General features: G+C 36.1%; 2 protein-coding genes across 6 annotated transcripts in view; one reads left to right on the top strand and one right to left on the bottom strand.

The window, feature by feature from the left end:
- Positions 1-2,585, top strand: part of LOC109852259 (FK506-binding protein 2) — a 50,056-nt gene extending 47,471 nt beyond the window's left edge. The window contains exons 3-4 of one of the 2 annotated variants that reach the window (XM_020423256.1): positions 273-385; positions 868-2,585. In XM_020423256.1, the coding sequence (XP_020278845.1) occupies positions 273-385; positions 868-1,050 (296 nt within the window). In that variant the 3' untranslated portion in view covers positions 1,051-2,585. Of the gene's footprint in view, positions 1-272; positions 398-867 lie in introns of both variants that reach the window. The other variant, XM_020423255.1, reaches the window with a different exon arrangement.
- Positions 2,586-2,978: 393 nt separating this feature from the next.
- LOC109852272 (FH1/FH2 domain-containing protein 3) overlaps positions 2,979-12,372 on the bottom strand; it is a 102,813-nt gene continuing 93,419 nt past the window's right edge. For all 4 annotated transcript variants that reach the window (XM_020423285.1, XM_020423288.1, XM_020423286.1 and 1 more), the window contains 2 exons: positions 11,135-11,305; positions 2,979-4,348 (listed from right to left, as the gene is read on the bottom strand). In XM_020423285.1, the coding sequence (XP_020278874.1) occupies positions 4,275-4,348; positions 11,135-11,305 (245 nt within the window). In that variant the 3' untranslated portion in view covers positions 2,979-4,274. The remainder of the gene's footprint in view (positions 4,349-11,134; positions 11,306-12,372) is intronic.

The raw sequence follows: 12,372 nt of genomic DNA, 5'->3' as shown, positions 1-12,372 counted from the left end.
GATAAACCTCTCGACTGACGAAATGGGAGTCCTGTCACGTCGAAAATTTGTATCAAACAGGGGTTTTCGTCAGTGCATTATATAAACCCATGTCAAAATGACGAAATATTGAAAAATATTGAAAAATATGTTTATACAAAGACGTAATAGCAACTAATCATTATTGCTTGACGTACGCGTAGTATTGATGTAAATTTTTTATTTGCTTATATCGCATCACGTGTAGAATAAAAAAAAAACACAACAAAAGAAAGATTATTGCTGATTTTCAGGTGCTACTCTTACGTTCGAAGTTGAGCTTATGAACATCAGTGATTCACCTCCAACCGCCAACGTGTTCAAAGAGATTGACGCCGACAAGGACAATCAACTGTCCCGCGAGGAGGTGAGAGCAATGGCAAGATCACAATTTATTTTTTATTTGGATTATTTGTCGGTGTTGGTCGTAGAAAAATATTATACCTACAGCCAAAAGAGTAAATCTACAAATCTTTCTCTCTGATAAACTATTGTAATATTTGCTTAAGTTTGATTAATGATATTAATAACGTTTATTTGAATTTTAATCGCGCTTGTATTATCATCAAATAACTCGTGTTTGTTTTACATTTGTATAAATATTTGCGTTATGTAATCATGCTTCATCGTGTAAATGCATTAAAAACTTTAAATTGTTGAAAACCGTAAAATTGTTATTTCAACGAATTTAAGAGAAATAATATTTTACATGCTGCGAAATAATTCACTACACTTTAGCAATATTGAACAATAATGCTTTTTTCAATTAACAAACTGACGCTAAATTGAACACACACTAATTGCTAACAATTTGTCTCATTTGTGTGCGGCTAATTTTTGTATTTGCAGGTGAGCGACTATTTGCGGAAACAGATAGAGGCCGACCAAGCCAGCGGCGAGAACGAGGACGTGAAGAAGATGTTGTCCGACCACGATAAGCTCGTCGAGGAGATCTTCCAGCACGAGGACAAGGACAAGAACGGCTTCATCTCCCACGAAGAGTTCAGTGGGCCGAAGCACGACGAACTCTGAAGTCTTCGTGCCGCATTATCGCGTCTCTGAGCGCCCGTTGTCGGCGTCGACGGCGATATCTCGCCGTCGGCAACGCCGTCGCGTCTCGCGCTACCACGTGTTCACCTCTGTATAAAATCACCTCTTCGAGTCCCCTCTCGGAGATCCCCGCGGGATCCGCCGATCGATCGCGTCGAGCGACTAATTGTTAACTCGCTCGTTCATTCACAAACCGATCGGATTCACCGGCGAATTTCTCTGACTCGACGTCACCGACGACACGAAAGGACCGAACGATCTTCGGGAATCTTCGACTCGCCGAAGTCGCATTCGCGTCCTTGATCAGGGATAACTTCCGGAAGTAGGTGAACATTTTTGACAACGAAGTTTGAGAATTCGTAAAGTAAAATTGATTTTTCGCAAGATCCTTCCGGCAACTTTTCTGAAGCTTCGGGAATCACGCTCGACGGCTCGCAATTTATATAGTTCGAAGTTTCCCTGATTTTTCTGAACCCTTTCGAACGGAGAATACGATCGCACCCGTTCGGAATAGAAATCGCGCGATGACATCCCGCGAGTCGCTTTATATACGCACGCATGCAGCATTTTACTCGAGACTGCAGAGGGAATCTCGATCCACTTCCGTCGTAACCGCCACCTGAAACCTCTCTGATCCTGATAGCAGTTACTCGGAACATCCACAAAAGTCTTTCGGTGCAGTTGTTCTCCTTCCTTTGCAATATAATATTTTCCGGTAAAATATGAGGTTTTTTTGACTTTTCAACGGCAATGAGGTCCGAAGGCGCAAAACTTTTTAATCGGTTTACGTAAAAGCCTGTAAAAAAAAAAAAAAAAAAAAACGTTACAAAACTTCATGACGAAATTTTCACGGATATTCCTAGACAGGCGACATTCCGGCGCAACGACGCAACTGTACATTTGAATATGAATATTACAAGAAACGAAAAACGCACGAATGTCTGCTTGAGTGACTGGCGTGTGAAATGAAAAGAGAGTGAGTGTGAGAGAAAGAGAAGAGTTGTATTTCACGCTATATATATATAAATATATATTATATATAAAATATGGAGGAAAAAAAGAGAGAGAAAGTGATGACAAGAGTGAAAGGAACATGTGCGACGGAGAAAGTGTTTTTTCTACATGATTATATATATATGTTAGCGTAACTCAAAGGCATCGATGTATGGTGTTAAGAATCACACGCATTTTCTGTCTCACTCTCAAGCTTCTCCCCACAAACCCTTCCTTATTCCAGCCATAACGATCCCTTACTCGAGAGAGAGAGAGAGTCGCGCGCGCGCGCGCGCGTGATTCAACATGATCAGGAGATAAGAAGAGGATGACGAGGAAGAGGAGGATGAGGAAATATCCCGAGGATGCGCGGTGGAGATAAATGTGGTTGCTCTTACGCGAACCTCCCAAATCTATCTCATAGCTATCATTATTACATTTTAACTGATACGTTTTTTATTACTACATTATATTGTATGTTGTTAAAGTTGGATGAAGGTTAATAATAAATCGTGTGTCTCGAGCACAGTTTGTTATATAACTACCTCTTTCAATTTCTGCATCCCCGTCTGAATGTCGTATTTATCTTTCTTTTGTGAAATTTATCTTTTTTGTAAAAAAAAAAAAAAAAAAAAAAAAAAAAAAAAAAAAAAAAATAAAAAAACTAATATAACGAGATTTTTAATGCACAATACTCACCTTTTTTTTGCACAAAATCAGATTNAAAAAAAAAAAAAAAAAAAAAAAAAAAAAAAAAAAAAAAAAAAATTGGAATTACTGATATAAATATATTTTTAATGCGCAATACTCACCTTTTTTTTGCACAAAATCAGATTTTTAAAAACTATGCGCTGTAGATTTCCTCTGAAAAAAAACTATGAAAAAGAGGAGGGCTGAGACCATTAAAACTTTCTCGGTTTGTTTAATTACTTTTCGTTTTATTTCAAGAATCATTTCCACTGAAAGTTACAATGATTGCGATTATGCGCCTCTACAAAACGCAACAATAAAGTGATGATTAGAGGATAATTGAGTTGCTTCTCTCAAGCTAAAGGCGCAAGTCACGCTAGAAATTTACGTCGTTCAGCATATATATGTATGTATATATATATGTGTATGTATATCGGTATATTCGCGCTAATTGGTTTGTTTTTTTTTTCGCTGAACTGATTGCACTAGTTCAGAGTTCATATATTTTTTTCTCCATTTAGAGCGAGAAGAATGAATTCTGAACGGCCATGATGAATTCTGGTGCAGCTAGTTCAGTGAAAAAAAACAACAAACTAAATAATTCGACAGGAATCGTTCTAGAATATTTAATTGTTTCGTATGCAAAATATCTGTGTTTCTTCGTTGCAAATTGATCGATGACAACAAGAAGCGCGTCGATGATCGCTCGAGAGTAGAGTCGGTCTTAAAAAATCGATCGGTCATTTAAAAAACAATTCGTCGAGGCACGTGGTGTTGATGCTATTGTCGACCCTGTCGTTTCTGTGTAACTCCTCCGAAAGATACGATACATATAAGGTGTAATAACACGTAAGCAATGCGCGCGTAACTTTCACAGAAAAGAAGGTAAACGTGAAAAGAAAATGTCTAAAGAATTGCGCGGAGTAAAGAAACTTTCGTGAAAGAGAAAAATTTCTAAAAGACAAAGAGAGTCTACGTAACAAGAAAAATCGCTGCAAAATAAAGAGAAAAATTGCTACAGACTCTAAGATAGCGCGCAAAATTATTCTTGCTTCGCGCGTGTCGAAGAGGAATTTGTTCGCGCTTAAACTTAAGAATCACCGATTAATACTTATATAATAAGTAATTCTAATTTACAACAAAACGCGGGTTTTTTGTTTTTATTTATTTTTTTTTGTTTTTGTTTTTGTTTTTACTTTTTCTCTTTGTGTTCGTCCTTATCGTGTTTGACAAATTAAACGACAGACGCACACACGAAGTGCACGCGGGGCTTAAAACGCGTGGATGTCGAGCTCGGCGAACGTCACAAATCCTATTGATCGTGTCGTGTTGCTCGAAGCGTCGAACCGTCGCGATGACGGTGCGGAACAAGATTCTTAAAATCGAGATCTTCTCGAAGGATCGCGATGTCTTCACTGAACTTCTCTTCACTCCCCTTTCTCGCTCTTTCGACGTCCCCGGCTCGACGTCCTCGTCTCGTTTCGTGAGAGCGTGTCTCCGTGGCCTCGCGAGTATTATCACAGTCAGTAGCCCTTGATGTAGGCGGCGATGTGCTTCTTCTCCTCTTCCGAGAGACCGTTCTTCAACGTTCTACGCACTGAAAGAGAAAACGTAACGAAGCGGCTGGCGCCGATGACATTTTTTCCACGATATTATGCAAGCAAATGTGCTGTGTCAATGTTTCTATCTCGTTGACTTATATCTCAAATAAACGATAATATACGAAAATATCTTTTCGTTGGATATACTGTTTTTTTTTTATTTCCAAAGATGTCGCGTTTTTAATAAATTTATTCGAAACGCAAAAGCGCATGTGACACAGTAGAGAAAAAATGTTAAATTTTACAAACAAATTTGTTCAGTACCGACTTCGAGATATTGTCTGTACTTGACAGGTTATTGACGGACATCATTTTTTGCTTGAATTATTTCAAAGTCGCGTATTGAGAATTGCAGTGAAAAATACAACACAATTGAAACAATTGACAAGCTAATAACTAGCTATTCTGGTCTTTGATAACCGTTTGTAATAAATTGAAAAAACAAAATCACGAGGAAAAAAAAACTGTTTTTCTCAATGCGCGAAATGGTATTTTTATTGAGTAATAAGCAGCAAATATAAAATGCAAATATAAAATTAGAATTCATACCGTGACAACATTCTAAGAGACATGCTGCAAAAGTAAAGAGGAAACGACCGAGTTGCAATTAAATGTTATTGTCATGTTAATTATTATACACGATTAATACACCGTTTCTGTGCTATAAAAAGTTTCTGTTAAGTACAAGTCAATGCAAAATTTTATTCGAGTTCGCTGATGTTTAATTAACGAGTTGCAGGCGTACTTTGTGATTTTTAATGTGATCGACAGAAGGAACTCTCCTAAACTTCAATAATTAATCTTTCATTGCGCTCAACAGCAGCGATTGTTACGAGAAAGAAAGAAAGAAAGAAAGAAAAAAAGAGAGAGAAAAAGTGAGTGAAAAAGAGAGTTTTAGAAAATACATTGCTGAGTCTCATCTCACAATTTCCAGTGTCAAAAAAAAATAATGTCAGATCAAATAACGCAATCAATAAAACGATGAGAAAAAAATATAATTTCACTAAAAAAAAAAAAAAGAAAATTTACGAAGTTAATCGTTAAAATGTACGTAAAGAAGTTTCTAAATAATTCTATTGCATTTCAAGCGTTTCAAAACTACTAGTACCAATATTTTAGTCAAGTTAATTTTACGATACACGATTATATACACGTACGTGTAATATGTGAATTTTGTTGTGCATGTTACTCTATTTCGATCGGGTAAATAATTATAGCAGAGAGTTAATTTGCTGCTTTGTGTGGAGATTAGTCGACGTGATGGTTTGTCGATATGCTCGATGGTAAACAAACCATTCGGAATACAGCTGTAAAAGCCCGATGGTTGTTGGTATAGACATTATTGCAATCGGTCTGAAATTCCCCCGAAATAGTAGCTAACGATGCATGCCCAGTGACATGGAAAACGGAAAGTGTTCGCACTTTCTGCTTTAAAATGCAACTACAATCAAATTCCAAATGTGTTATCGAAAAAAAAAAAAAAAAAAAAAAAAGAATATAACACGTACACACGGGAAAGATCAATAATTTTAATTATTCCGTAGCCGATTCGCGCGGATTATACAATTAATCCTGCTTATTAAAGTCAGTAGCAAATTAGAGTATTGTCCGATAATTACGGTTTCGTTACGGTTCGCCAAACGTGAGATCGATAACACCAACGGCCGCAACAGACAGTTTCAAAAGTACCTACCATCCCTGCCTTGGAGATAATGATGCTATCACCCTCGATACCGATAATACTAGTTTATTTGATCCAGTGTCATATAACAAAGAGCTCTTTTACGCGACACTAAAGTACCGCCAGCATTGTGCGTATATTTTCTTCTCTCAACAATTACCAGCTCTATTCCTTTGATCCTTTCTCGTTATCCTCACAACAGACGCATTCACGCTTTACGAAGCGCAAAGAGCAAACGCAACGGATAACAACTTAAATTCACGGATACTTCTAATCCTCCGAGGCAAGGACGACTTAAGACAAAATACTTATGTTTGTTTGTCGTGATCAAAAGTAAACTTAAAAATATTCTCTCGTAGCATTTTAATGCCAATTATTTTTATAAATATACATACAAAGAAGCTCGTGAGATTTCCCAAACTCTTAGTCGTTGTAACTTTAATATATAAATAATTTGCGGACTTTAATCATATTTTAAATGCGATGTTAAGTACGTAAAATATTATATATTAAAATTTTTCTGAAATATATTATTTTTCCCGCGTTTTTTCTCTGATTAATACCGCGTTAAATGTGATTATTGTAAATTTAATATATAAAATATTAAATTTTAATAATTATGACAACTCTTTTCGAAACATATATTATCAATAAATATATATAATAATATAGAAATATATAAATATTTTATGAATTTGTAATAAAAGTGGATTTGAAATATAAATCCAAAATAGTTTAATTGGAATCATTACGTTATACATTTAACAGTCTTTGCAATATAATATGCTACGTTGTTGAGCAATGCATGTGAAATCAAGTCACAACGTTTACACATTGTCATATTCAATGTGTGATGCTAGCGTGCTAATCAAAATCCATCTTCATGCTCAAACGATCGCGTATCGACAATCATTCCGTGCCAATTCAAGCACGGCGCATTAATTTTCAACTACCCCGTGTTGGACGGATCGATGCGAACAGCCGATATTCAGACGAAAGCAGACGTTTTTCGCACAGTACGAGCAGCGATGTTCATTATCGCGTAAGAAAAATATTCAACATCTTACGGCTGTTAGAAATAAGTTCATTCGTTTTTTCACTGAACTCAACTTTTAAACACTTTCGTGTAGCGCGTTCGAGAAATGCGCCATTTTTCTTTCAAAGATTTCTATCTACGCGTTTACTCGCTCCTTTTTTTTTCTACAGTCTTTCTCGTTCCGAGACTTGCTCTCTTTTTTTCAAATAAATCAGTTTTTGTTAAAACTCTCTGTTGTCGTTGACTACGTTGCGCAGTTTTAAAGCCGGCAAGAGAATATTTTCTATTTTATATACTATTATATCGGAGAGGCGATCAGTTTTAAAGCACAGCAATGTAAATTGAGATTATAACGATCTCCGTGGAAACCAATTTCCATAAAGGTATTTCGATATGATATCGAGTCCTCGCCCTAAGAATCACATTCGCGAATATAAATGCATGCACATACAAACACGCGGAGGAGGCGAGAACATTTCGTATCGTACCTTGAGATGCAAATAGATGAAAAGCGGGGTTTATATCGTTGAAAGTTCGCATGCAAGAGGGACATTCGCGTAGGGCGTAAGTCTCTATTAAGTCCAGAAACTTAGACACCGCGTTCCATTTAGGGAGCTGAACTTTTTACTTACTCCCGCGCTCTGTTTCTCTCATGAAACGAGCGCAGTTTAGTCCCACTTATGCATATTATAAGAGACTAAAATTGTATAAAGTTCAAAGCGCGTGCGATCTTAACGTATTCGTTTATCCGAAAGAGGAGTCTCGAACTTTACCGAAATAGCTTCTTCCTTTTCGCAAGAATATCGTATCTTATCTTTCGCGAAGCAAATATCTATTGTAAGACTATTGATTTTGACGAAAATAAACAAAATACAATTATGTTAATTGCTTCCAACCGCTAATTTAAACTGATAACAATACAATAATACAATAATATAACAATTCGCGAATTTTAATAATATCAAATATTATTGATCATATTATTTATTAACTATATCGTCAAATTGAAATAGTTAATTGATATATTGGCTTCAATATCAAAATTACTGCTAAATACTAACAAATATTTATAAAAACACCTCTCTGTAATATTAAACTAACTGAGAAGGATTTAATAGCCAAATGCAGGATGCGCAAAATATATATGTTTTAAACGTGTAAATTAATACATGTGGTAATTCGAATTCAGTTCAATTTAAAAATTATTATGTGTATTAATTTAAAAAATACATATTTCGTATATATATTCAGCGGTCATTTGACTCTTCTGGTGTTCTTATTTCTTGATTAGTTTGATATTAAATATTGATCTCTTTTCTATATGGAAAATATGATTTTTTTAATTACATACTGCAATACATCAGAATAAAACAAATACATATGTAATGTTCACACGCATAATTTCCACGCAAGTTTTAATGGAACGTTATTATTATTATTATTACTTAAAAAATCAAATAAAACAAAATATTTTTGCATAATGCAAAATTCAATTGTTAATTAAAGCAAACAAATAACTTGAAAAGATGAACAGAAGTTGTATCGCCAATCTCGCCAATCTGACGTGTTAATAGCTACGTATCAATTTCACTAACAAACATGCTACAAGATCAACGTGTTAGTAAAACTACCCTACATTTTAGGAAGGAAATGTGTGTTGCGCGGATTTAAAGTCATGCCGTGCCAAAGTTTTGCAAGCACCGAACCTTAATCGTAGAGGTCACGAAACCAGGCCCATCAGGGTTGATACCCCTCCGGCGTGGTGTTGTTCTCCCGGGTGCGCGATCGCTTCACTATCGGACAGAAAGAAGAGACACGCAAGAACGCTAGGCCACCCCCGTAAGCAAGCGTTGTTACTAATTTTTTTTATTTTTTAAAGTTACAGGAATAATTTGTCAGAACAGTAGTTTCTCGATCTATATCGATTAGTTGTCGGAGACCATCACCACGAATTTCGTAGCAGGTTGATCAGATAAAAGGATACTCGGACAGTCAGTTACGTAGAAAGGAAAAGCAGGAGGAGGAGAAGAGCGGGATAGATTCTCCACCACGTTTCCGCGAGAAATACTGTTGGAAAGTCTTCTACAGGCCGAACATGCGGTCATTTCGATATGCGTGTTTTTTACATATTAAATTAAAGAGTTTTTAACTTAAGTCAATTTTTAATTTAATTAACAACTTAGTGTATATATTTAATTACCAAATGTAGCGTTTAATTAACAAATTTCCCGAGAAGTCCCACCTCGGAGGAGCTTGTCCCTCCCCAAAAGAACTTTAATTAACAAATTAATTTAATTAACAAATGTAGTGTATATAATTTTTGTGAAGTTGCTTCTTGATTTTCTTGCTTCCAATTGTGCTTGTGTAAACTTATTTTATTATTCTAACCCGGTGAACGTCGTTTAACACACTTTCGCTATTTTAATAAAATTAACTTCTTAAAAACTTTGTTAAAAATTCTAACGAATTCAACTGCAAAAAAAAATGATAAGTAATAGATTAGAGATTTGGAAGTATAATTCGCTTCTGTTGCATACGTTTTTTTGAGCAAACCGGCAGAACAAACGATATAACATGCTTGATGCGCTCGAACACGCAGACCGAACCGGCTTATCATAAGTATCGCGAGAGAAAAGATTGGTCAACGTACTCTCGGTGATCGGATTACGGCGAGATTTACGCGCTATCGGTACGGACGAAGGATTATTTCGACTTCCTGCGTATCGAGATCGATCACCGTCCGAACAAAACAAACGAGAAACAGCTTAATCTACCGGCATTATACGATGTTATATTATCTCGACCAAGCTGCTAGATTTTCTGGATTCTCCGTTGCTAGAGCTCCCGCACATATCTGCGTGTGAAGTTTGTTCTTACTAGTGCTAACGAAGTTCCGGCGAAATTTCTTTCTGATCGACAAGCGAAGTTACGCTTAAGCAAATTCTACGCAGCTGCGCTGCAGTTTAGTATTTTGTGAAATTTAAGAAACTTTAGGAGAGCCTTTCTCACTTACAAAATTTCTTTAATATTAATGATCTCACTTTTTCCCGATAAAATTTTAATGAGATTGTCACTTAACCCCCCCAAAAAAAAGAAAAAAAATCAACAGTAAGAACCGAAGAGTTTCTCTGAATTCTGCTTAAAAATTTAAATCAACTTCGGTAATAGTAATAAAAAAAAAAAAAAAAAAAAAAAAACAGCTTGTAAAATAATTTTAAGTGAACTTTGGTCAAATAAAATTGTAAGTAAACTTCGGTCAATAAATTTTAAGTGAACCTTGGTCAAATAATTTCAAGTGAACTTTGGTCGAATAAAAGTTTTGAAAGTTTCGAATTGTAGAATAGAGTCTAACACAGGCATTACGAGGTTTCGAATTAATTACAATGGTACAACTATACGTCGAAGTAGACAAACGAGCGCCATTGAGCAGACGTACATTGAAATAGAGTTGAATAGGTCAGTGCTAAAATAAAGTGCATGGAAAATTGTAAAGACCGAACAACGCGATACGCGTACGATCGCATGTTCGATCTAGGGCGTCGACGCCGACATCTCCAAACTTCTCGCTTATCGATCGACTCGAAGTGACCTCGCAGCTCTATCTGCGAACCGGCCGTTCTCAATAATGTATACTTCACACCGGATAATTTAAGGCTCTTGCGGCAGCAGAAGTTATTGGAAAATTCTAGTGCCCAACATTTTTCGTTGCCCTTAGAAATTTAATGAATTTTCACGATGCTTGCGTGTGAAAGTTTTTTCTTATTCAAGTGTTCATTTCAGATGCGATTTTGATTTTTTTTTTTTTTTGTGTAATAAAGAAGTGAATGAATTACTTGGTAGAAGCAAGAAAATTGCTGCTCTTTTTGAACGTTAAAATGTCGCGCTTCGATTCATTACGTAAGTAATAAATCAATATAAAAATCATTATATTTTGTAACGTCCGCACAAACTCACTGCGGTAAAACCTCATTTATCGGTTAGAGAGGTTGGTTCACCTCGACGAGAGATCGATCGATAAAGAAAGGAGAGGAGAATCTAGGTGCAGGGTGCTGGGGTCACACTTACAAGACTTACGATCGGCGTGTCTGGTCCGCTTGCGTTCGCGAGGCGTAGTTCTGGTTGCTGGCGTTTTTGTCGCGGTTTTCACTAGAGATTCCAATAGTTCGTCAACGCCGTCAGCTAAAGTGCCGTTGGTGCTCTCGTCCCTGAGCACCGGACCCAACGGAATAATACGTCCTAAAACACAAAACGATCGCTCCTGTTTTTTCTCTGTCTAAACTTTCGTACTAGTTTTGCTTTCAATCGACTGTTTAAACGCGAAATATTATTCTTGACATAGTTTGTTCAAATGTAAATGTATAAAAGTGTATTTGTTCCTTCCATGTTTATTTAAGAAAATATATTCAATGAGGCAACCGCGCGCGTTTGATCGGAGACAGTCTCGCGTGAGAAATCGCGAATCTATCTATAATTCGTCTTTCACGTCTTATTTTCTATGAAATAGTCACTCCGCTGTTCAGTCCGCAAGACAGAAACTTTGAAAACTGTCAAATGTGTAGAATTTGTCTTAGAGTTTCTTTCAAACTCACTCTAAAGAAACTATCGTAGCGGTCGAGCACTTTCGATAAAAGATGGAAAAGAAGAAAAAGAAAAAGAAAAAAGACAAAATACAAAGATGAGAGAGTAGTAATAGAATTTTTATAGACGAGTCAAAGAGAGAGGAAGTTCTTAAGTGCTATTTATTTAATGTTCTTTGACAATCGCAATCAGACAATTCATTTATGTAATTGCGTGCTCTCTTCCTCTCTCTCTCTCACTGTTCAGAGAATGTTAAAAATTTTTAAATAAATTCTTGTTAACATCGCGATTTGAAAACGCACATAAATTTTATAATACTAGCACAACACACGCGCGCGCTGTTATTGTTTTTATTTTAACGTGTTGTGCCAGTAAACACTACCTGTCACCGCGATGACAGCTAGTATATACGTCTTACAAATCATACAATACACATGATGTACATATGAGAGATGTCAGAAATAACGCATGAAAATCAAACTCGACAATGGAAAAGAGAAGGGAGTGAAAAAACAACACGCGACTAAAGTTACGTGACTGTATTTAAGTCACGTGTCTTTAAAAACGTAACTAAAGTAAAGTCATGTGACAGGAAGAAGTAGAAAAACAACAACTGACTAAAGTCACGTGACAGGGAAAAGAGTAAAAGAGAGAATATTATATATATTATATGTAATATTCTATATCTATATATAATACACACACATACGCATATATGTATATAT

This window comes from Pseudomyrmex gracilis, unplaced genomic scaffold (genome assembly GCF_002006095.1).
Source record: "Pseudomyrmex gracilis isolate BER0280 unplaced genomic scaffold, ASM200609v1 scaffold_26, whole genome shotgun sequence".
NCBI classification, from domain to species: domain Eukaryota; kingdom Metazoa; phylum Arthropoda; class Insecta; order Hymenoptera; family Formicidae; genus Pseudomyrmex; species Pseudomyrmex gracilis.
This window is presented reverse-complemented; position numbering and strand designations above follow the sequence as displayed.